General features: G+C 40.3%; 1 protein-coding gene across 1 annotated transcript in view; it reads right to left on the reverse strand.

Moving 5' to 3' along the window:
• Nucleotides 1-25502, reverse strand: part of LOC130076210 (raftlin) — a 92810-nt gene that overhangs the window by 59969 nt on the left and 7339 nt on the right. The window contains exons 2-3 of the mRNA XM_056241205.1: nucleotides 8957-9065; nucleotides 806-1184 (exon numbers count right to left, since the gene is read on the reverse strand). Of these exons, the coding sequence (XP_056097180.1) occupies nucleotides 806-1184; nucleotides 8957-9010 (433 nt within the window). The 5' untranslated portion in view covers nucleotides 9011-9065. The remainder of the gene's footprint in view (nucleotides 1-805; nucleotides 1185-8956; nucleotides 9066-25502) is intronic.

The following is a 25502-nucleotide window of genomic DNA, read 5'->3' on the forward strand; positions in this document are numbered from 1 at the left end:
TGCCAAATGTTCCCAATCCCATACGTCAAAACTCTGACAATGCTTTTCTTGAGACAAAAAAAGCCAGTGAGATGCTTTCACAGTGTGTGACATCCAGAAGTCAAATGATTTATGATCTTTCTAACTCATCAACGCTTCAAGAAAATCAGCTGGGATTAGGGATTACGCCGTCGACATTAAAGCTGAGCAACATTGTGAATATCGCAGTGATTTTCATGCCGATACAGTGGATGTTTTGACTTTTCACCAAAAAAACTGCACATCACATGTAAATGGATCAATAATTGATAAATAAAACGCCAATTGATACCAATAAAATGTCCGAATACAAGAACACGTAATGAGTGTTTAGTGATATTATAGAAATAAAATATTGATTTCTAAAGGCAATTTTTACCATGTCTGATCAGAGGTGTGGTTGAAAAAAAATCTGATCATTGATGATAATCATAAATGTTTCTTGAGCATCAAATCATCATATTAGAGTGATTTCTGAAGGATCATGTGACACTGAAGACTGGAGTAATGATGCTGAAAATCACAGGAATAAATTACACTTTACTATATATTCACATAGAAAACAGCTATTTTGAATTGAACAATTTTTACTGTATTTTTGAGCATAAGAGACTTCATCAAAAACATCTTACGACCACAAACTTTTGAAGAGTGGCGTACAGTTTATATATAGATAAATAGAGAAATATATAGAATATTATCACAAATATGCTTGCCAGCATTTTATGCCGAAACTAAAACTTTTTGAGATTTCGTTTTGATCAAAGGATAAAGATGATCGACCCACCGCTCTTACTCAGCGTGACCCGGCTGGCTCTCTCGGTTGTGTCTTTGACTTTGGCCGTGTCGTTGTTGTTGTGTTGCTGTGTTTCACCAGGTCCTGATTTCAACACGGCTGACGTCTCAACAGAGAGATCATCTTCTCCTCCTCCTTCTGAAGGCTCTCCTCCCTCGTTTTCTCCTTGGTTCTGGTCTTCGGGCTCGGGCTCCTCCAGGGGACTGGGGCTCGGCGTGAGCCCGGATCCGTGCAGCGAGCTGGGGCTTGAGTGCAGGGAGAGAGAGGGTTCCTCTGGTTCTCCGTGTCGGGACACATGTGGGCGAAGACCCGCCGGCTCCTGGATGAAGCCCGCGAACATGATGCCCTGATCCGCAGCGTCCTGGATCTGCTGAGGAGAGAGAGAGAGACACACTCAAATCAAGTCAAGTCAGTTTATTTATACAGCGCTTTTTACAATACAGAGAGTTTCAAAGCAGCTTTACAGAGATAACAGGAAAATAATGCAACAAAGTTTGTTTCCAGAAGAAAATAGCGTCTCAGTCCAGCTTGACTATACAGTCAAACCTACATTTATTATAACATTTCTCACATTATCACAGTTTATTCGCTATAGTTTAGTAAATGGCAACAGAGTTCTCAGATCAGTGGATATTTGACTGGTTTTGTCCGTCCTTCGGTTAGACTCTCACACATGAATTATGTTGAATATCTGTCAGCTGTTAAATTTAACTACACAATTAGATAATACCAGTTTAGCTCAACCAGTGACCAAGCAATGCTTCATGTTGTTCAGTCTGTGTGTAAAAAGAGCATTAGCAATTACAGAAAAAACATTTAAGCAAAACATGATCAGCTCAAAGTGGAGGAATAATATTTGGGCCCAAATTTTTATAAATTTTACTTGTATGAAGAATTTTTGGGTGTAATATGTCACAGTTTTCTTTACTTTGCTCTCCTCACTTACATAAATGAACTATAGTGTCCTGATCACACTAGTAAAATACCCACTATATCTGGTTTCTGAATAATTTTTGGTTTGACTGTATTTTTTTTGTTGTTGCTGAAAATCAATGCCAGTTTAGACAAACATGAATTTCCATGCTAGTCTGGTTGTTGCGGATTTATCCTGCTCAAACAATGAGATTGTTTACAGTAGCTGACAATAAGGAAAGCCAAGCACAACTCATTATCATATGAAAAGCCTTCTCACACAAGACAGAATTTCAGCTCTGAATTATCAAGGAATATTATCACTATTGTGGATGCATTTGGCTGCATTTATTTGAATGAAAACAGTAATATAGTGAAATATTAAAGAACTTTTCTATTTCAGCATCCAATACTCCAGTGTCACATGATGATTTGCCGCTCAAGAAACATTATGATTATTAGGCTATCAGTGTTGAAAACAGTTGTGCTGCTTCATATTTTTGTGGAAACCGTGATACTGGACCATTCAAAAGTTGATCTCAAAAAGCAGCAAAACAGTTAATAATTGAGTACCAATAATATTAGAGTGATTTCTGAAGGATCATGTGACACTGAAGACTGGAGTAATGATGCTGAAAATACAGCTTTGATCACAGGAATAAATTACACTTTACTAGATATTCACATAGAAAACATCTGTTTTAAATTCTAATAATATTCTAATAAGAGTTTTTGATTACATAAATGCAGCCTCGGTGAGCAGAAGAGACTTCTTTCAAAAACCTTTTTAAAAATCTAATTATTCCAGACTAGTGCATATCCGGAAAATATGAGATTAAATGGTTTACTATGCCTACATATTTTTGGATATGACTTTGTCTGATTTGATCCTGGTCCAATTTAGCAGATCTTCTCAAAACAGTTCAATGACATCTTGAAACATTTGATAAACTTTTCTGATGCAACTTTCTTTGAGTTGCATCATATTGTAAGAAATTTCATTTGGAGAAAGTAGTTTCATTCATTTCCAGTTTCCTCATCGTAAAAAAACATTGAAACCGATTGATATGCCACATTACCCTAATAATAAAACGCGATTCAAAACAATATATTGCAAAAGCGACTTCCTTTCTTCCACACCATCATCTATTTGAAATTAGCACACACTGATTACAATGGCAGCGGTCCACCATTGACCCACATCAGACGAGCATCTCACACTTTATTGTCAGTTCACGTTTCGAAGCCAGTCTTTGAATTCTCATCAAACCAAATTGAATCGTTAACTGTCAAGGAATGCTAATGATGCCATTTTCCATTATGCTGCTTTAATAAAGGGCAGCCTGAGGCCTGCCTCCACTATCTCCATCCGAAGCCTTCGCCCACACCACAATCACACAGGTTATTTTCTCTGAAATTAAACCGGGAACAGGCCCGTCCTTTTCCAGTGGCATTGTTTAATGCATATTGAACGCTGACGCCGGGAGTCCTGTCATTATATTTGCAACAATGATGCAAATGAAATTGCATAGATAAGAAGCCGTTTTCTCGCCCGGGCTCCTCCGTCGGTGAATAATTTCCGCGTTTGATGTGACGGGTGGAAGGATCGCATTGCTGATGATCGTTGCGATTAATCACGGGTGAACCTGGACCGCAACTGGGATCTATATAGTGATTCCAAGAGGTATTGGACACTTTTGTTCCACTAAGTTTGTGACTGGTAAGATTTTTCTGAAAGAAGTCTTTTATACTCATCTAGGCTGCATTTATTTGATCAAAAATACAGTAAAAACAGTGAAATATTATGTATAATGTAGAGCGAGGCGGTTGCGGAGGGGTCTTGAATCAGCCTGAAGGGGTTGTATTCGCTATAACAACCGCCTCGCTCTACATTATCCCGCTTATTACATCGCTACCTACCAAATAAATCAATAATTTGACACAAAATATTGATTTAAAAAGGAGTTTATTGATTTAAAAACGATTGTATTGCTTCCGCTAAAGAAAATAGTCCGTTCCTGTGAGAACTGAGTCCATGGCAACGCTCTGTTTTTCATGGCAACGGTCACGAAATAACAGTAGAATTCAACCAAACCATGTAATAATACAATTTAATTCATTATCATATGAATTGATTTCATATTGATATATAACATCATTACTCCAGTTTAACAACTCCTTACAAATATTTATATAAAATAAAATACCATAGTGAATGTGGTGTTTTGCATTAGCTGGCATAGTCATCAAAAGCTTTACAGAAATATTCTGCACAGCATCTTACAGGGTTTTAAGGATATACCATATTGATTTATGATTTTGTAGTTTTAACAAATTGCTATGTTCCAAAACCAAGTGAGCTTTTCTCTGGTGCTGCTCGTGTGGCGGTCAAAAATAATCAAATCTATTATTATTTTTTATTTCATTGAAAGTAATGCACTATATTTTAGTCCGATAATGTTTTTCAGTTAATATTTTGTATTTTATTTTGTACTAAAATAATATTCATGCAGTTGTTAAAATCCATTTATTCACTTTTTGAGCATAGACCTGAAAATGAGAAATATTGAATGCTTTGAAGCACAGACTTAAGTTTGGTCTCTTTTTAAAGATGACACTTGACAGATTATTACTGAAGTAAAAAAAAGTTACAGAAGTTTAAGTTTATTATTATAAAAAATGCATAAAAATACTGTTTTTTCTTATATTTGATATGAAATATATATTTTCCAAAACAAGTTTTACTCTAAAACTGTGAGAAAATCAAAGCCATACATCTAAACAAGTTGTGTTCCAAATTTGAGGTTGATATCTCAAAAATGAGCAATCTATAAATCCCATAATGCACTGCAGCAAGCTCACCTTATTAATAATTAAAAATATTAATTTGCAGTTTTTTTATTCGCTTTGGGACTATTTTCACAAGTAAGGTGTACATTTTCAAAACCCTTAGTACAAAAATCCAAACTGATCACACTTGTAACACAGCTAGTCATTCTTTCAAAACATGATCCCATGCTTTCATTACAGTTATACATTTTTCAGTCCACATAATCATTGTTTCAAACTCAAGATTATTGTAATATGTAATGAGAACGTTTGGTTTACAGGTTTTTTTATTCGCTTTGGTACTATTTTCACAAGTAAGGTGTACATTTTCAAAACTCTTGGTGCTAATATCACAACAGATCATCAAAAGTGCACTTTTTTCAAACATTTCATCATGTTTTCAATTGCGTTAGTACAATTCACAAAATCACAAAGTATCCTTTTCACCACACAAAATAAGTGTTTCATCTACATTATTGTTTCATTCATAGTAACTGCCTTTCATAAAGCTTTTACTATCAAACTTTTGATTTGCATCTCTTTTTGTTCAGTTTAATACAGTTGTCTATTATTTAATCCAACTGATCTTAATGGTTAATCAATGAATCATTTGGTAAACCTATAGATTTTCATTTCAGCAATATACAGTATATGGAATTTTGAAAACTACAGAAATAAAATGTGCGTTTGTACGAACATATAAATTACGTGTAACCACACATGATGAATACTCGTTATTGCTAATTGATTTCCCATAGTGGTAACCACAATTGGTTACTATATATAAAAGTGCGGGTGTAAACACTGGCCATTTCTTTCAACATGGAGCAGGATAGACAGCAATGAATAGGAAGAGCTCGTGGACAAGGGATCCGTCAGAGAGGTGGGCATGGGCACCAACAGAGGTCAGAGAGGTGGGCATGGGCACCAACAGAGGTCAGAGAGGTGGGCATGGGCACCAACAGAGGTCAGAGAGGTGGGCATGGGCACCAACAGAGGTCAGAGAGGTGGGCATGGGCACCAACAGAGGTCAGAGAGGTGGGCATGGGCACCAACAGAGGTCAGAGAGGTGGGCATGGGCACCAACAGAGGTCAGAGAGGTGGGCATGGGCACCAACAGAGGTCAGAGAGGTCAGAGAGGTGGGCATGGGCACCAACAGAGGTCAGAGAGGTGGGCATGGGCACCAACAGAGGTCAGAGAGGTGGGCATGGGCACCAACAGAGGTCAGAGAGGTGGGCATGGGCACAAACAGAGGTCAGAGAGGTGGGCATGGGCACCAACAGAGGTCAGAGAGGTGGGCATGGGCACCAACAGAGGTCAGAGAGGTGGGCATGGGCACAAACAGAGGTCAGAGAGGTGGGCATGGGCACCAACAGAGGTCAGAGAGGTCAGAGAGGTGGGCATGGGCACCAACAGAGGTCAGAGAGGTGGGCATGGGCACCAACAGAGGTCAGAGAGGTCAGAGAGGTGGGCATAGGCACCAACAGAGGTCAGAGAGGTGGGCATGGGCACCAACAGAGGTCAGAGAGGTGGGCATAGGCACCAACAGAGGTCAGAGAGGTGGGCATGGGCACCAACAGAGGTCAGAGAGGTGGGCATGGGCACCAACAGAGGTCAGAGAGAACTAATAGCCTACTCCCTCACCGTTGTGCCATCGTTTCGTTAGTTTGCGTATCGTTAGCTTAAAGAGCTTGATGTGAGCGTAGTGTGAAGTGGCTGAGCTGGTTAAAGCCAGCTATTTTTTACAGTCTATGGTTAAAGCGTAAAGCCTTGTTTATACTCGACGCGTTCGCAAGAGCCAAAAATGACGTCATTGTAACGGCGCGCGCGCCTCCGCATCCCCTAGACACCATTTACTACACACAGTAGGCTCAGACATGGTGCATTTTTAATTAATAAATAATAATGAATACAAATATTGGTGTTTTTTCTCTGATTTTGAAAACTCTTCGCGATCGACTTAAAATGATTCCAAGATCGACTTGTCGATCGCGATCGACGGGTTGGTGACTCCTGACTTAAGTCATATGTATATTGGAACAACACTGTTAAAAGAACTAACCAAAATATATTTTTTAGAGGGTTATGGTGCTTTACGGAACATCATCGGCCAACGGGCCACAGTCCAAGTGCCTGGACAACGTGGAGGAAACATCTCCATGTGCGCAGCTATCTCTGAAGATGGTGTCGTAGGACATTACTTGGCTTCTATAATGCTGCACATCTTATTGAGTTTCTCAATTACAGTAAATTGAGCCGGCCTGTCAAGGTGAAAGGGTCACCTATGTAATTGTGTGGGACAATGTCAGGTTCCACCAATCAGAGGTAGTTCAAGCATGGTTTCAGGCCCATCCCCGATTCATGACCCTCTACCTGCCTCCATACTCTCCTTTCCTCAACCCTATTGAGGAATTTCTTTCAGCATGGAGGTGGAAGGTCTATGATCGCCGACCCCTGGAGCGTGCCACCCTCCTTCAGGCCATGGATGAAGCATGTGATGACATCAGTGTACTGTAGACCAATGTCAAGCATGGATTCGTCACGCCAAAAGGTTTTTTCCAAGGTGCATGAACAATGATAACATTCATTGTGATGTGGACGAGAATCTATGGCCAAATGCTCAAGACAGGCTTGATCCAAATTACAGTAATGTAATGTGTGCACTAAATGTTATTGTTTTGTTCTTATTTAGTTACATTTCATTATAGAAAGTATAGGCCTACCTTATATCTGAAAAATAAAAACTAATTTGCCCAAATGATTGTAGAGGATGTCTTCATTGATCCTTCACTTGATTACACATATGATGGATATTTTGGAAATTATAGATTATGTAAATGTTGGGTAATGTAAGTGTATTGCCTTATGTGAAAACTGTGTAATCTGTCTTTTATAGCTACTGTAGCATATTAATTTCAGCACTTCTAAGGCTGATTTGAAACATGTATCTTGCATTGTTTGCTGTTGTATGAACTGATTGTTAAAAGTACTAAACTGAAAGAAGATCATACTGTTGTGTTTCGGTGATTAAACCAAATGTTCTCATTACATATTACAACAATCTTGTGTTTGAAACAATGATTATGTGTACTGAAAACATGTGCAACTGACTGAAAGCATGACATCAGGTTTTGAAAGAATGACTAGCTGCGTTACAAGTGTGATCAGTTTGGATTTTTGTACTAAGAGTTTTGAAAATGTACACCTTACATATGAAAATAGTACCAAAGCGAATAAAAAAAACTGTAATCACCGAAACACAACAGTATGATCTTCTTTCAATTTAGTACTTTTAACAATCAGTTCATTCAACAGCAAACAATGCAAGATACATGTTTCAAATCACCCATGTTGCTGAAATAATTACAGTATTACAGGCTACAGTTGCCATGTTAGAAAATACACATGCATTACCTAACTTATTGAATCCATAATGTTTGTAATAGTATCTGCAGTGAGTTATCAAAAGCTGTGATGAAGTATGACACAGCCATGAGGTTCAGAGTTTGCTGGCAATACAGTAAATGTGTTCACTCTTTAGCCTTTGACTGAATCTATAGTGGACCTCAAAGGTTGAGTTACAGTAATGTGGCAGTCTCTACCATGGTAATCTGTTTACAGTATCACATGGCATACATACTGTAATGTAAAATGCTGTATTTGATGCCATCTGTCTCCGTTCTACTGATGCATCTCTAATCAATCTAAAGTTTTACAGTCATTGACCGGTTCCTCTCCATTATACTCTATTCTGCTTTACAGTGTTTTCACAAATGGCAAATTTCTCTGTATCTCTCTCACACGCACTTTGAACATAGTGGTGGTTATTATCTATAAATCACTTATGTAAAAAGAATTCATTACATTTGGTTATCCATATCGGAAATTGCTAACTGTATATAGAATCAATATCTATAGAAATCTATAGGTGTATTAAATGATTCATTGATTAACCATTAGGATCAGTTGGATTAAATAATAGACAAATGTATTAAACTAAACAAAAAGAGATGCAAATCAAAAGTTTGATAATAAGAGCTTTATGAAAGGCAGTTACTGTGAATGAAACAGTTATTTTGTGTGGTGAAAAGGATACTTTGTGATTTTGTGAATTGTACTAACGCAATTGAAAACATGATGAAATGTTTGAAAAAAGTGCACTTTTGATGATCTGTTGTGATAAGAGTTTTGAAAATGTACACCTTACTTCTGAAAATAGTACCAAAGCGAATAAAAAAAACTGTAATATCCACTTTATAGGTAAAAAAACAGCAGGTCTGAACTGATAACTAGTAAGTTTTAGCACAAATGTTTGTCAATGTTTTAATATGCATGAGCAGATTTGAATATTCATGACCCGGTTATGTGTTCCTACAAGAAGCTAAACAGGAGCTTCTTACTTTCTTCACGTATCCTTGGATGTGCTCCGTAGTGGGAATCTGGTCCGCAGACATGCATTCCTCCAGTTTAAGATGGTAAGGCTCAAAGTCTGCAGGATTCTTCTCCCAGCTGGAGAGAGAGAGAGAGAGAGAGAGAGAGAGAGAGCACCGGTTTTAATGTGAAACACACAACTCTTAAACAGGTGCAGAGTAGCGATACATCTCAGACCAAACTTGAAAAAGTAAATTTTAGCGAACTGATTATACGACAAGAAAAGAAAGTGTTAGTGAGATGGTGAACATCTGTTCGTGAGGTTTATTATTGGAAACATTTTGCACAGAAATGAGCACTAAGACGACACATCTTCTCTAAACGAGCAGCTGTAATACCCGAGTGCTGCTCTCTCTCTCTCTCTCCGAGGTGATTCCCTTCTGCATTGTTAAAGGTGAAGTGCGTCATTTATTCAATGTTAAAATACTTTCTATGCCGGTTTAATGTGCAGAGACGACTGTAAGTATAACTCACTGGGCATGAGACACATTAAGAAATATCCTCACAAAGGCTCCATCAAAAATTCATAAAGTCGGCAAAAGTGTGAAATATTATTACAGTTTAAAGTAACTGTTTTCTATGTGAATATCTAGTAAAGTGTAATTTATTCCTGTGATCAAAGCTGGATTTTCCGCATCATTACTCCAGTCTTCAGTGTCACATGATCCTTCAGAAATCACTCTAATATTACATTATATTTAACCATTTAGCAGAAGCTTTTATTCAAAGCGACTTACAAATGAGCAATAGAAGCAATCAAACTAACAACAGGACAACAATATGCAAGTGATGTGACCCTTCCCAGTTTAGTCAGTGTAAATTATTATTTATTTTTTAATAGATAGGCTATAGAATAGAAGAGAGAGAGAGAGAGAGAGAGATAAAAAGAAAGTCTTAGTATTAATGGATGAAGAGTGCCTCTGAGATCTCTTATAATATGATGATTTGCTGCTCAAGAAACATCTCTGTGGTGTTTTGACTCAACCAATGGTGTGAGTTTGGGGGCGGGACTAAAAACAGTAAAATTGTGAAATATTTTTCCAATTTAAATCAGCTAAATCAGTTTTCTATGTGAAAATACAGTAAAGTGTAATTTATTCCCGTGATCAAAGCTGAATTTTCAGCATCATTACTCCAGTCTTCAGTGTCACATGATCCTTCAGAAATCATTATAATATGCTGATTTGCTGGGGTTTTGACTCATCCAATGGCGTGAGTTTGGGGGCGGGACTCTCTCTTTATAACTATGAATGACTGTAACTCAAAAACTGTTTTTGTTTCTCTCCAAAGGAAACCCTCAGAGATCCTCATGAGGTGGCGTCTTCTCCCGTCTTCTGTGTGTGTGTGTGTGTGTGTGTGTGTGTGATATTTGGGACAGAGATGAAACACACTAACCCAGAGTTCCATCCAACCACAAAGTCACAGCACAGCAGGGCCCTGACTCACCTCTGTCACACACACACACACACACACACACACACACACACGGATTCACACTTCCCGCCAACACACGGCCATCTGCTGCCTGAACACATTCGCCTCGTCTCGTTCCTGACCGTATCCTTCAGTCTGGGTTTAACATGAAGACAAACAAACCAGAGCGGCGTATGAACAGCAGAATGAAAGGCCTGTCTATTTAACAAGTTAATTTAGTGTGATTAACAATAAGAGAAAAGGAAAAACATGCTTTTTTGCAAATAATCATGGCCCCTGACATGCTTATTAATTTCATAATGTAAAAAAAAATATTCCCACCATCTGAGCATTCTGTAGTCATACAATCTGTTCTTCCTGTGATTACTTGTGATAAAACACACACAAAAGATAGAGTACACTTCATACTGCAAACTCGACTCCTGAAGTTTTATTTATTTTATTATTTTATTCAGTAAGGATGCATTAAATTGATCGAAAGTTACAGTAAAGACAGTTATTATGTTTCAAAAGATTATATTACAAATAAATGCTTTCTATTCGTCAAAGAATCCTGAAAAAAATTTAGTTTCCTTAAAAAAATAAAATAATTTAACATTGATTCTAATCATAAATGTTTCTTGAGCAGCAAATCATCATATTAGAATGATTTCTGAAGGATCATGTGACAGCAATGATGCTGAGAATATGAGCAAGTTTTCCAGTTGGTTTCCATTTAATCTCATTGCATATGAGAAGCAATTGATTTATTTGCATCCTTTAATTCACGACTACTATATACAGGTGAAACTCATAAAATTAGAATATGGTGCAAAAGTTAATTTATTTCAGTAATTCAACTTAAAAGGTGACACTAATAGATTATATAGACTCATTACATGCAAAGTGAGATATTTCAAGCCTTTATTTGTTATAATTTTGATGATTATGGCTATAAAACCGTTTCACAATATTCTAATTTTGAATGTGGGGTTTTCATATCTGTAAGCCATAATCATCAAAATTATAACAAATAAAGGCTTGAAATATCTCACTTTGCATGTAATGAGTCTATATAACCTATTAGTTTCACCTTTTAAGTTGAATTACTGAAATAAATGAAATTTTGCATGATATTACGAGTTTCACCTGTATACTGTAAGTAGTGCTCAAGTTATATTGATTATTGATGCTTCATTTAGGCTCTTTTTCCAGACACGATCACCATGAACTGTTGCATGCAAAAGAACCGTATAACGCTATTCTCCTTTTGTGTTCCCGAGAGCAACACACCAGCATGAGGCTGAGCAAATAAAGACTTCTCGACTGTGGATGAACTATTCATGTAAAAGGCATTACATTTCTTTCCTCCAGGCTTTGCAGCTCGCGATCCCTGGCAGTGTTTGTGGCGGCCCTTCGGCGGGTTAAACAGCAGTAACTCCGACAGAAAAGCTTTGCTCACAGGAGTGCAGCTTCTGGGAATAAAAAGCTTAAAGCATCACTGATCTACACTTCCTTCAGATTCAGTTCGCTCAAAGGTTTGTCTCAGACATGCATCTTAGACTCAGCTGGGTTGCACTGTTGGCGAATGCCTGTGGATCGCCTTGGTGTGTGTGTGTGTGTGTGTGTGTGTTTTCACCTCTCTATCTTTGCCCTCAGGAATCACGATATCACTGTCAGATTCAGCAGTTCCGGGTCTGCAAGTGATATTCAGAGGCATTGCCATGACAACAACCTTCCATCAAACCCATGTATCCCAATCTTTAATCATTGCATTAATAATGTATCACATCTTTCTTGATGTCAGCTTATTTACCGAGCCGTGAATAATGTTATTCAAGCATAACGGCCTTAATGGTTTCGGGTCCGTACCGGTACCCCTGCGAGGTGCTCTGCAATTATCAAAAAATGATGCATAAATCACCCGCCCTCGTCGCTGAAGTGGAACTGCAACTAAAATTGAACATGGGTGGCTTGACAGTTGACATTTGGAATTATAAACATAGTCAGCAAATCGCTTTTTCGACTCCAATCCCTCGACGCGCGCTCACAGTTGTGATGTTTGCATCTGCGCAGGTCCAGAGGAGCTCCTGGTGAGTTTTGGAGGGGAATAATCCTGATGTGGGAGAGCTGGGCCTGGATCCAGAGACTCAGGGTGAATATTAAAATACAGCTTTCACAAAGATGAATCAAGGGTGCACATAACTGGTGCGCATGTGTGGTAAAAATAAACGATGCGCAGCAGAAACCGCTTTTTAGAGTATCAACATTTTTGGGGACGGACACGTTTACTTACTGGACTAGGATTTTTCTTCATCTCTGGTAAGAAAGCAATAATGATGATAAGTGTGTACATTAATTACTATTAGGGGCGCAACGGATATCAGGCCCTATGAGTCGGCACGCATGTGATTTGTGGATTAACTGCTAAGTTTAACCAACATAGAGTGAAAGGTTATCATTTGGATGTGTTTTCTCTTGCCAATTCGCCTTTGGCTAAACCCCGCCCCCCTTAGTTACTGTTGCTACGTCCGACAAACAAACTTCACCTGGGCTCTGGTATCAACATGGCTTATGCTGTGACAGCTCTTCCTGCTGAAATTTGATCAAACTTTTATAAAGCAGCAAATAAAGTGTCTGGTAGAAGTTGGCAAAAGGGGCTGCAATATACGTTCGAAGGCTTTACTCACGACATACAGGTGAAACGCAAGGAACAACAAGGCATCCAAATAGAGGCAAAAGCAAACCGGTCACAGTCAACAAATGACCCACCGCATATCCTACTAATGGAGACGGAGGCTGGGACTCACAATATCAAGGAGCAACACTGTTCATGCAAAGCTGGGGGTCTCTATTCACTTCTATAATCGTTATTACAAAGCAAACGGACTACGCGAGTATAGCGTTGTATTTATTAGCAGCGTGTGCTAGACGACACTTGTCAGGGTTTGACTTCGGTTTGGGAAGGGAAAAAAACGCACACCCCCCTCCAACCTCTCTGGGAAACGCGTATCTGTGTTACAAATGCCCCAGGCTCAACGTTTAACCATATTTTTGATAAAACTACGACGGTAATAGCCTGCCGAGACCACAAATATGAGACGCCTGTGTTAAAGTCAATGGAGCGCTGTGAAAAAGTGTCGGACCTCTGTGGGAGCTCGTTCTTGGCTGCGCTGTGATTGGTCAATCTACATTCTAGGGTGTGGCTTAGCCAAAGGCGAATTAACACATTTAAACTATTTTAAGAGGCGAAAATCGGGACTTGTGCGTTATCTGTGCGCACAGCGGCCTCACACCAGTAGTATGTTCCTGCACAACCGGAGGCTGCAGTTTCAGGACCCCAGTTCTAGGACCCTACTTTTTTATGACAGCGCCACCTACCGAACTGGATGATATAGCGGCGGCGGCGGTTTCAGGACTGCAGTTCTAGGATCCAGGTGGTACATAGTATCAAGATCCACCTATTATCTTAAGTCTTGTTTGAAAAAAAATATATATATATTATATAATAACAAGTAAGATTATGGAATAGAAAAGCTCCTGCAGCAGGTGGATTAGAGCAAGTAGCATCAAGCTACATGACACAATTTAAAAGATTAATATTACACTTTTACTTAAAGTTCACTATAAACCACTATCTAGTATTTGTGTCATATTCCTGTCGCGGTTTAAAATGGTTTTAAGTCAAAAAAAGATGTTGAAATATGTTATATTTAGCATTTTATATGCAGCTAATGGCTACACCTTGCTTAGCAATACTGTAAACATTCTTTATTCTAATGAAAATATCCTAAATCGCCATATATCCTCGAAATCGTGCATTTATTAGTTTCTTTCAGGTGAAGAGATGTGTCTTAACTTTGTTATCACGGAGGTCAGAATGAGGAAGTGTACACAGCATACACAGGAGCGTCACGTTGAACCACGTGAGATGATTGACAGCTGTATAGCGAATTACACAGCGCTGAGATCATAACTGACGCAGACGCTGGCGGGTGCTGTATATTGCATGTATGTGAACACAAATAAACCGGAGAAGACGTGAATGACTGCTTTATGAGTGATGATTTCTATTCAAAATAACGAACTTTACAGATTAATAATTTTGCTCTCCTGTCATAAATTAAGAAATTAATGTCACTGCAAACCAGTTTTATAACAGTGGTCAACTATCGAAGCTGGAGTCTTAAATCTTTCTAATGATGCTCAGTTTGTCCAGATCAAATAAGTAAGAGTGTGATGTTTTAACGAATAATGAATGTTGAACAACAATAATTTGGGTCCGTCTGTGATCTTTGGGGTTAAATGAGTGTTTTTGGTGATCCAGTTCGGTAGGTAGCGCTGAAACAGAAAACTAGGGTCCTGAAACTGGGGTCCTGAAACTGGGGTCCTAGAACTGGGGTCCTGAAACTGGGGTCCTGAAACTGGGGTCCTGAAACTGGGGTCCTAGAACTGGGGTCCTGAAACTGGGGTCCTAGAACTGGGGTCCTAGAACTGGGGTCCTGAAACTGGGGTCCTGAAACTGGGGTCCTAGAACTGGGGTCCTGAAACTGGGGTCCTAGAACTGGGGTCCTGAAACTGGGGTCCTAGAACTGGGGTCCTGAAACTGGGGTCCTGAAACTGGGGTCCTAGAACTGGGGTCCTGAAACTGGGGTCCTAGAACTGGGGTCCTGAAACTGGGGTCCTAGAACTGGGGTCCTGAAACTAGGGTCCTAGAACTGGGGTCCTGAAACTGGGGTCCTAAAACTGGGGTCCTGAAACTGGGGTCCTAGAACTGGGGTCCTGAAACTGGGGTCCTAGAACTGGGGTCCTGAAACTGGGGTCCTAGAACTGGGGTCCTGAAACTGGGGTCCTAGAACTGGGGTCCTAGAACTGGGGTCCTGAAACTGGGGTCCTGAAACTGGGGTCCTAGAACTGGGGTCCTGAAACTGGGGTCCTAGAACTGGGGTCCTGAAACTAGGGTCCTAGAACTGGGGTCCTGAAACTGGGGTCCTGAAACTAGGGTCCTAGAACTGGGGTCCTGAAACTGGGGTCCTAGAACTGGGGTCCTGAAACTGGGGTCCTAGAACTGGGGTCCTGAAACTGGGGTCCTAGAACTGGGGTCCTGAAACTGGGGTCCTAGAACTGGGGTCCTGAAACTGAGGTCCTAGAACTGGGGTCCTGAAACTGGGGTCCTGAAACTGGGGTCCTAGAACTGGGGTCCTGAAACTGGGGTCCTGAAACTGGGGTCCTAGAACTGGGGTCCTGAAACTGGGGTCCTGAAACTAGGGTCCTAGAACTGGGGTCCTGAAACTGGGGTCCTAAAACTGGGGTCCTGAAACTAGGGTCCTAGAACTGGGGTCCTGAAACTGGGGTCCTAGAACTGGGGTCCTGAAACTGGGGTCCTAGAACTGGGGTCCTGAAACTGGGGTCCTAGAACTGGGGTCCTGAAACTGGGGTCCTAGAACTGGGGTCCTGAAACTGGGGTCCTAGAACTGGGGTCCTGAAACTGGGGTCCTAGAACTGGGGTCCTGAAACTAGGGTCCTAGAACTGGGGTCCTGAAACTGGGGTCCTAGAACTGGGGTCCTGAAACTGGGGTCCTAGAACTGGGGTCCTGAAACTGGGGTCCTGAAACTGGGGTCCTAGAACTGGGGTCCTGAAACTGGGGTCCTAGAACTGGGGTCCTGAAACTGGGGTCCTGAAACTGGGGTCCTAGAACTGGGGTCCTGAAACTGGGGTCCTGAAACTGGGGTCCTCGAACTGGGGTCCTGAAACTGGGGTCCTGAAACTGGGGTCCTAGAACTGGGGTCCTGAAACTGGGGTCCTGAAACTGGGGTCCTAGAACTGGGGTCCTGAAACTGGGGTCCTGAAACTGGGGTCCTAGAACTGGGTTCCTGAAACTAGGGTCCTAGAACTGGGGTCCTGAAACTGGGGTCCTAGAACTGGGGTCCTGAAACTGGGGTCCTGAAACTAGGGTCCTGAAACTGGGGTCCTAGAACTGGGGTCCTGAAACTGGGGTCCTAGAACTGGGGTCCTGAAACTGGGGTCCTAGAACTGGGGTCCTGAAACTGGGGTCCTAGAACTGGGGTCCTGAAACTGGGGTCCTGAAACTGGGGTCCTGAAACTAGGGTCCTAGAACTGGGGTCCTGAAACTGGGGTCCTGAAACTAGGGTCCTGAAACTGGGGTCCTAGAACTGGGGTCCTGAAACTGGGGTCCTGAAACTGGGGTCCTAGAACTGGGGTCCTAGAACTGGGGTCCTGAAACTGGGGTCCTAGAACTGGGGTCCTGAAACTGGGGTCCTAGAACTGGGGTCCTGAAACTGGGGTCCTGAAACTGGGGTCCTAGAACTGGGGTCCTGAAACTAGGGTCCTGAAACTAGGGTCCTAGAACTGGGGTCCTGAAACTGGGGTCCTAGAACTGGGGTCCTGAAACTGGGGTCCTAGAACTGGGGTCCTGAAACTGGGGTCCTGAAACTGGGGTCCTAGAACTGGGGTCCTGAAACTGGGGTCCTGAAACTGGGGTCCTAGAACTGGGGTCCTGAAACTGGGGTCCTAGAACTGGGGTCCTGAAACTGGGGTCCTAGAACTGGGGTCCTAGAACTGGGGTCCTGAAACTGGGGTCCTAGAACTGGGGTCCTGAAACTGGGGTCCTAGAACTGGGGTCCTGAAACTGGGGTCCTAGAACTGGGGTCCTGAAACTAGGGTCCTAGAACTGGGGTCCTGAAACTAGGGTCCTAGAACTGGGGTCCTGAAACTGGGGTCCTGAAACTGGGGTCCTGAAACTGGGGTCCTAGAACTGGGGTCCTGAAACTGGGGTCCTGAAACTGGGGTCCTGAAACTGCAGCCTCCGGTTGTGCAGGAATACCCTTCTCCCTCACACACACACACACACACACACACACACACACAGAGAGAGAGAGAGACAGGTGCGTTTTGATTCAACACTGAATTGATTTCTCTTTCGCGTTTACTTGCGCTTGAGCACACACACACACAAAACGATGTCAAAATCAAAATATCCGTCTCTTAAAATATTAAACACGGTTACATGTAGACAAGTAGTTTGTTTAGTCATAGGGACACAAACCTGCGCACATATATTCAAACGCACATAACTATAGAATCAAATCTTAATGCGAATGTGAACGCCATCAGCGATCATCTTAGCGGCCCCTAATTTAATAACTAATTATCATTTCGACGGAAGTGAATCAATCAAAATTAACTTTAGCTGGAAAATAACATTCAAGAACCGCTATAAAACCAAACCAATGTGTTACCTTAAATTATATGTTTATCTCTGTAAAGCTGCTTTGAAACAATCTACACTGTTAAAAGCGCTGTATAAATGAGGATGACTTGACGTGACTTGTGATCGAATGATGTCTGAGCTCCATCTGATCTTCTCTGTAACTCTACCTCTACCCTACTGGAAAAACATCAGGTGAACGTGGAGAAACGTGTCGCCGGATGTTTTATTATATCTCCTTCGCTCCGTTAGAAAGACAAATCACAAATTTGATCTCTTTAACATTTAAATTCATTTAAACGTTTATTTGTTTTATTTGTTTTAAACGTTTTCACAGGACTGAGGGCAAAACAAGGCTTTCCTCCACTGACCGCCAGTTATTTTTACCAGGTTTGTACTAATATACTATAGTAGATTATAAGCAGGGGTGCACATAACTTTTTTGGTCTGGTTCTCGACAGATTTACGTGGCACAGTTATCCTACAAGCTGCCTAAATGTAAAATAACATTATTTGTTCACTGTAGAAATTAAAGATACGTTCATGTTTGTGAAAGCTGTACTTTCTTTATTTTATTACACCCTGCAGCCAATCAGAATCGAGTATTCACCCAGACCATGGTCTAATAACATTCATTCACCTCTGGAAGGATTTAACTAGCTTAACCAAAACCTAAACCAGGTAATGGCCAGCTTGGGACCATTAGAAGTTGCTTTGAGCTGCATTTCCCTTCTTTCATCCCTCAGTTTGTTCCCTCTCCTCATTCCCTTTGTCTTCTCTGGACGTTTTTGGGTCTGTTTGTTTTTGGAGCGAGTGAGAAATGGCTACATGAAGGTTTTCTTTCATCTGCACTTTTCCTCTCTCTCCGCTGATTTCTGGGATTGGCAGGGGAGGAGTAGAGCTGTGCCCTGTTTGATATCTCGCCTCTCTCTTTCTTTTCTCCGCAGGTTTATCCCTCAGGGCCGATGCTGATGCGAGCAACTGTCTCCACAGTGACAGACGCCAAAGATAAAGCAAGGCAGCTTTTGCCGAAGCCATCAAAGGTTGGCAGCCGTCACGATACTATGATTCCTCCCAACACGCGCACATCAACACACACGTGACGCAATCCAAGTCTGATCTTCTTTCGTTTTGTTTTGCTCTCGGTCTCTTGAAGACAAACAGAAGTCTTCACTATGAGCAACACATTGCACATTATGCCTACTCTATGCATGAAACATGACTTGTTAAAGGAAAAATTATCATTATTTACTCACTCTCACGTTGTTACAAACTTTCTTTCTTCCATGGATTGCAATAGAAAAACTTTTGGAAAATATATTCACACGGCTATTTTCCATATCTCCAAAAAAATATATATAAAAGTGGTCTATATGACTACAAGTCTTATGAAATAATTCGATACCTTTGTGTTAGGAAAAGACCTTGGATTTAAGTCACTATTTACTACTAATGTTCCCCTCCACTGATATCCTTAAATCTCATTCATGCTCGAATAAATGTGTCGCTCCATGTTAAATAAAGTTAAATTTAGTTTAAATAAATAATGAACTAAAATGTATGTATGTGTATTCATTCTAAAATATTTAAATATACTCTCATTTAAAAGTTTGGGACAGTTATTTTTTTTATTTAAAGACATTAAACTGATCAAAAGTGACAGTAAAGACATTTATAATGTTACAAAAGATTATATTTAAAATAAATGCTGTTCTTTCTGTTTCTTAAGCAGCAAATCATCATATTAGAGTGATTTCTGAAGGATCATGTGACACTGAAGACTGGAGTAATGATGCTGAAAATTCAGCTTTGATCACAGGAATAAATTACACTTTACTAGATATTCACATAGAGAATAGCTACTTTAAATTGTAATCAAATTAAAAAAATTATTACCGGTACTGTATTTTTTTAATCAAATAAATGCAGCCTTGGTCAGCATGATTGGAACTATCTACATACATTTTTTATTATTTATTGTCAATGTTTCTTAATGTATTTTTAAACATTAAGTTTTTTATTATTATTTTATTTAATTGGCTACAGTCACAAAATAAAATTTCACGACTGAAATAAATATATATTTAAATGATATATAAATATTTTTATAAAAGCACAGCACAGTCTTCATTCCTTCAAATGTATAATTTTGTGTTTCACACTAAAATAACCTGACAGCATATGGTTTGAAACAAAAGGAGTTGAACTATAATTGTTGCATCAGCTGTTCCTTTAAGATGAGCGACGGAGTGTGTATATGACTTTAATAATGAGTTTTTGCATGAACATTCTTGCTTTTCAGTGCATGACGCACGAGCATGAGGAGAGGTCGTGCCGAGAGTTCGTCCTGACATGCACTGAAGTGTGTAATGTTACAGTACAGCTTACAGATCGAGCTCATCATGTCCCTCACGCAGGGCTGCTTCATACATACAGCAAGAGTAGCCAAAAGATCAACAGTAATATAGAGAGGACTTTTTCCTTCTAAAGGCCTGTTCACACCGGGACGAATTTCGCGTGCGATATTCGCCGACGTTTAACACCTCGTGACTAAACAAAGGGCGCCAATGTGAGTGTGCACACCGACACGATAAACGCCACGCGTAAAAGCGTCTTTTTTAAAAATACGCCTCGGGTTCGTTTTTTTGGTTTGACGCGCCGCGTCAAAAACTATCCGACCAATGAGATTGGCGCTTTTGCTCACATGTCTGGAGCTTCTGAAGTTACAGTAAAACACAACTTGGGGGCGCTCAAACACAAAACGGTCTTGCCGAGCACACATACGTAATGGCGAAGAAGATATACAGCATCTACACTCTGCCGGGAAGAAATAAGACGAGGAAGATGCAAGGCTAGATGAATGTAGAGCTGCTGGTCTTGTTGGTGTCTTTATAAAGAGACACCAACGACAATAAAGAACTATATGACAAACGCGACAAACTTGCTCTCTTCTTCTGAGTGACAAGCGAGTGTCAGACGCGTAGTTGCGCAGCGCCACTTTGTGGACCGGGGTATTTCTGTTTTACATTAAGCGCCATCTAATGTCAGGGAATGAATTTGTATGTTCACTCGGCTCATCGTCAGCGAAAATCGCTTGGGTGTGAACACAAAAAACGCGTTGAAAAACGCTGACGAATAACGCGAGCCGATATTCGTCCCGGTGTGTACGGGGCTTTAGGCTATGTTTAAACGGAAACGATCTGAAGAGAAAACACAAAAGTGGCGTTGTGTTATCACTTTTTATTCTGCGTTTAGACGAGCGACGAGCGTTATGGGTGGGAAATCCGCGTGCATATGGTGACGCAAAAGTGTGTGAAATTCGATGTAGTGTGCACTCCAGGCGGCTAGGTGGCAATGTGAAGCACTGCCACACAACAACACCAAGTCCGCGCGCCTGCGTTCAACCTTCCCTGTCTAGCAGACTTTTGCGTTTTTACCCTTTAGACGGGAACGCGGCGGTGGAGCGTTTTTAAGATTTCCACTCTGGAGGGTGGTTTCACTTTTTGGCGTTTTTAAGCCCCAAAAACGCCGTCGCCGTGTAAACGAAAAGCACATCCGATAAAATATTTTTACGTTTTCACCCGCGAGCGTTCTCGTGTAAACAGGGCATTAGTGTTTGCATTAAAGGGGTTGGTATAATGCCCTTTTCACAAGATGTAAAATAAATCTCTGATGTCCCCAGAGTGTGTATGTGAAGTTTTAGCTCAAAATACCCCACAGATATTTCTATATAGCATGTTAAAATTGTCACTTTTTGAGGGTGAGAAAAAACGCACCGTTTTGTGTCTGTCCCTTTAAATGCAAATGAGCTGCAGCTCCCGACACAGGGGGCGGAGCTTCAAGAGTGTGTGTGTTAGCAGCTCCGATTACCTCACGCAGACACACGCTAAAATGTCAGAAACTGTTCTGCCTTTTATGTTCAAACCGGAGTCAGACAAAGATGGAGAGACTAAGAAGAAGTGACAACATGTAGAAGCAACAGGACGTCTCTGAATGGTTAGTTGATGAATTTATGTTGCTGATGTGGAGTTAACTATCTTCAATTAGCATATTCTGTCAGGATAATCTATAAATCGCTCGTATAGGAACTGTTGTGAGATGCACAGAGTGAGTTTCTATTGCATGTGTAAAGACGGATGCTACAGTTTGAGCTGACTCACAAATGTGCTCGACTACAACAGCTCTTCCTCTCCTCAACATGGACTGCGTGTTCCCGGTTTATGTAAATGCTAGGGTTGGTGATGTCACTAACCCGGGAGGAAGCTCGTGTAGTTCTACCAGCCGTTTGTTGTAGTCCTTAAAAAACAATTTGTTTAAAAGCAAATATCTCCCTTTGCTTTGAACTTTGAGAGTTGTAACTTTGCAGATGTTGTTTACGCTCAAACAACAACATTACACACTAACTACAGCTAGAAAAGTGAAATCATAATCAACCACCACTTTAAAGCGTAATTTGCCAGGAATGTGTTTCAGGATTCCTGGTGCAATGGAATAATTCCTGGGTTTTTGAGTGTGTCACTGTCCAGCATCAGATCCACACTGTTTATCAGAAGCCACTTCTTCCATGCCAATCTGGAGCCTTTATGTGCATTTAAACTGCAAAAACATTCAGAAAAATAGGCTCCTAAAACACTAGAGGCCGGGGGTTCGGGATCATGTCCACAACACTTAACGTCAAACTAAATTTACTTTATTCTTTTCATCTGTTTAATATAAAATAAGAGAAAAAACATCACCTCAATTCCTTCCTCCAGGGAATCTCCCCTTAGAGGTCAACGGGGTCAGACACATGCCTAGAGACTCAAACTTCACATGTGTGATTGTGGCAGCTGCCTGTGGTGTGTGTGTGTGTGTGTGTGTGTGTGTGTGTGCGCGCCCTTTACACTCCACCGCAGCCGGGCCGGTCTGGACACTGTGTGTCGTGATATTAAAAATAAAAGGATTACAATGTAAAAGTTTATTATCGTGTACATATGTCGTGTAGATATGGTGGAATCCGGATTGTCCCGTAGATGGTCTTCTTGCGCTTTAACCACACACACACACACACAGCTTTAACCTCATGCACGAGCAGATTCGTTTGCGCTCTGGAGACGCGTTCAGTTTTTCCACTATCAAATGCCTTCATGTGAATAGCGAATCCGCCGGCGCGAGCGCAGCTGGCTTTTAAAGGGAATGAGAGAAGAGACTCTGATTGGTTTATTGCACGTTACGCCCAAAACACACCGTTACTCATTAAGAGAATAGAGACAAAACACACCGTTACTCATTAAGAGAATAGAGACAAAACACACCGTTACTCATTAAGAGAATAGAGACTAAACACACCGTTACTCATTAAGAGAATAGAGACAAAACACACCGTTACTCATTAAGAGAATAGAGACAAAACACACCGTTACTCATTAAGAGAATAGAGACAAAACACACCGTTACTCATTAAGAGAATAGAGACTAAACACACCGTTACTCATTAAGAGAATAGAGACTAAACACACCGTTACTCATTAAGAGAATAGAGACAAAACACACCGTTACTCATTAAGAGAATAGAGACAAAACACACCGTTACTCATTAAGAGAATAGAGACAAAACACATCGTTACTCATTAAGAGAATAGAGACAAAACACACCGTTACTCATTAAGAGAATAGAGACAAAACACACTCGTTACTCATTAAGAGAATAGAGACAAAACACACCGTTACTCATTAAGAGAATAGAGACAAAACACACCGTTACTCATTAAGAGAATAGAGACAAAACACACCGTTACTCATTAAGAGAATAGAGACAAAACACACCGTTACTCATTAAGAGAATAGAGACAAAACACACCGTTACTCATTAAGAGAATAGAGACAAAACACACCGTTACTCATTAAGAGAATAGAGACTAAACACACCCGTTACTCATTAAGAGAATAGAGACAAAACACACCGTTACTCATTAAGAGAATAGAGACAAAACACACCGTTACTCATTAAGAGAATAGAGACAAAACACACCGTTACTCATTAAGAGAATAGAGACAAAACACACCGTTACTCATTAAGAGAATAGAGACTAAACACACCGTTACTCATTAAGAGAATAGAGACTAAACACACCATTACTCATTAAGAGAATAGAGACAAAGCACACCGTTACTCATTAAGAGAATAGAGACTAAACACACCATTACTCATTAAGAGAATAGAGACAAAACACACCGTTACTCATTAAGAGAATAGAGACAAAACACACCGTTACTCATTAAGAGAATAGAGACAAAACACACCTTTACTCATTAAGAGAATAGAGACAAAACACACCGTTACTCATTAAGAGAATAGAGACAAAACACACTCGTTACTCATTAAGTGAATAGAGACAAAACACACCGTTACTCATTAAGAGAATAGAGACAAAACACACCGTTACTCATTAAGAGAATAGAGACAAAACACACCGTTACTCATTAAGAGAATAGAGACAAAACACACCGTTACTCATTAAGAGAATAGAGACAAAACACACCGTTACTCATTAAGAGAATAGAGACAAAACACACCGTTACTCATTAAGAGAGTAGAGACAAAACACACCCGTTACTCATTAAGAGAATAGAGACAAAACACACCGTTACTCATTAAGAGAATAGAGACAAAACACACCGTTACTCATTAAGAGAATAGAGACAAAACACACCCGTTACTCATTAAGAGAATAGAGACAAAACACACCGTTACTCATTAAGAGAATAGAGACTAAACACACCGTTACTCATCAAGAGAATAGAGACAAAACACACCGTTACTCATTAAGAGAATAGAGACAAAACACACCGTTACTCATTAAGAGAATAGAGACTAAACACACCGTTACTCATCAAGAGAATAGAGACAAAACACACCGTTACTCATTAAGAGAATAGAGACAAAACACACCGTTACTCATTAAGAGAATAGAGACTAAACACACCGTTACTCATTTAGAGAATAGAGACAAAACACACCGTTACTCATTAAGAGAATAGAGACAAAACACACCGTTACTCATTAAGAGAATAGAGACTAAACACACCGTTACTCGTTAAGAGAATAGAGACAAAACACACCGTTACTCATTAAGAGAATAGAGACAAAACACACCGTTACTCATTAAGAGAATAGAGACAAAACACACCGTTACTCATTAAGAGAATAGAGACAAAACACACCGTTACTCATTAAGAGAATAGAGACAAAACACACTCGTTACTCATTAAGAGAATAGAGACAAAACACACCGTTACTCATTAAGAGAATAGAGACAAAACACACCGTTACTCATTAAGAGAATAGAGACAAAACACACCGTTACTCATTAAGAGAATAGAGACAAAACACACCGTTACTCATTAAGAGAATAGAGACAAAACACACCGTTACTCATTAAGAGAATAGAGACAAAACACACCGTTACTCATTAAGAGAGTAGAGACAAAACACACCCGTTACTCATTAAGAGAATAGAGACAAAACACACCGTTACTCATTAAGAGAATAGAGACAAAACACACCGTTACTCATTAAGAGAGTAGAGACAAAACACACCCGTTACTCATTAAGAGAATAGAGACTAAACACACCGTTACTCATTAAGAGAATAGAGACAAAACACACCGTTACTCATTAAGAGAATAGAGACAAAACACACCCGTTACTCATTAAGAGAATAGAGACAAAACACACCGTTACTCATTAAGGGAATAGAGACTAAACACACCGTTACTCATCAAGAGAATAGAGACAAAACACACCGTTACTCATCAAGAGAATAGAGACAAAACACACCGTTACTCATTAAGAGAATAGAGACTAAACACACCGTTACTCATCAAGAGAATA

The sequence above is a fragment of the Rhinichthys klamathensis genome, unplaced genomic scaffold, assembly GCF_029890125.1.
Source record: "Rhinichthys klamathensis goyatoka isolate OS25496 unplaced genomic scaffold, OSU_Roscu_1.1 h1tg000634l_1, whole genome shotgun sequence".
Taxonomy (NCBI): Eukaryota; Metazoa; Chordata; class Actinopteri; order Cypriniformes; family Leuciscidae; genus Rhinichthys; species Rhinichthys klamathensis.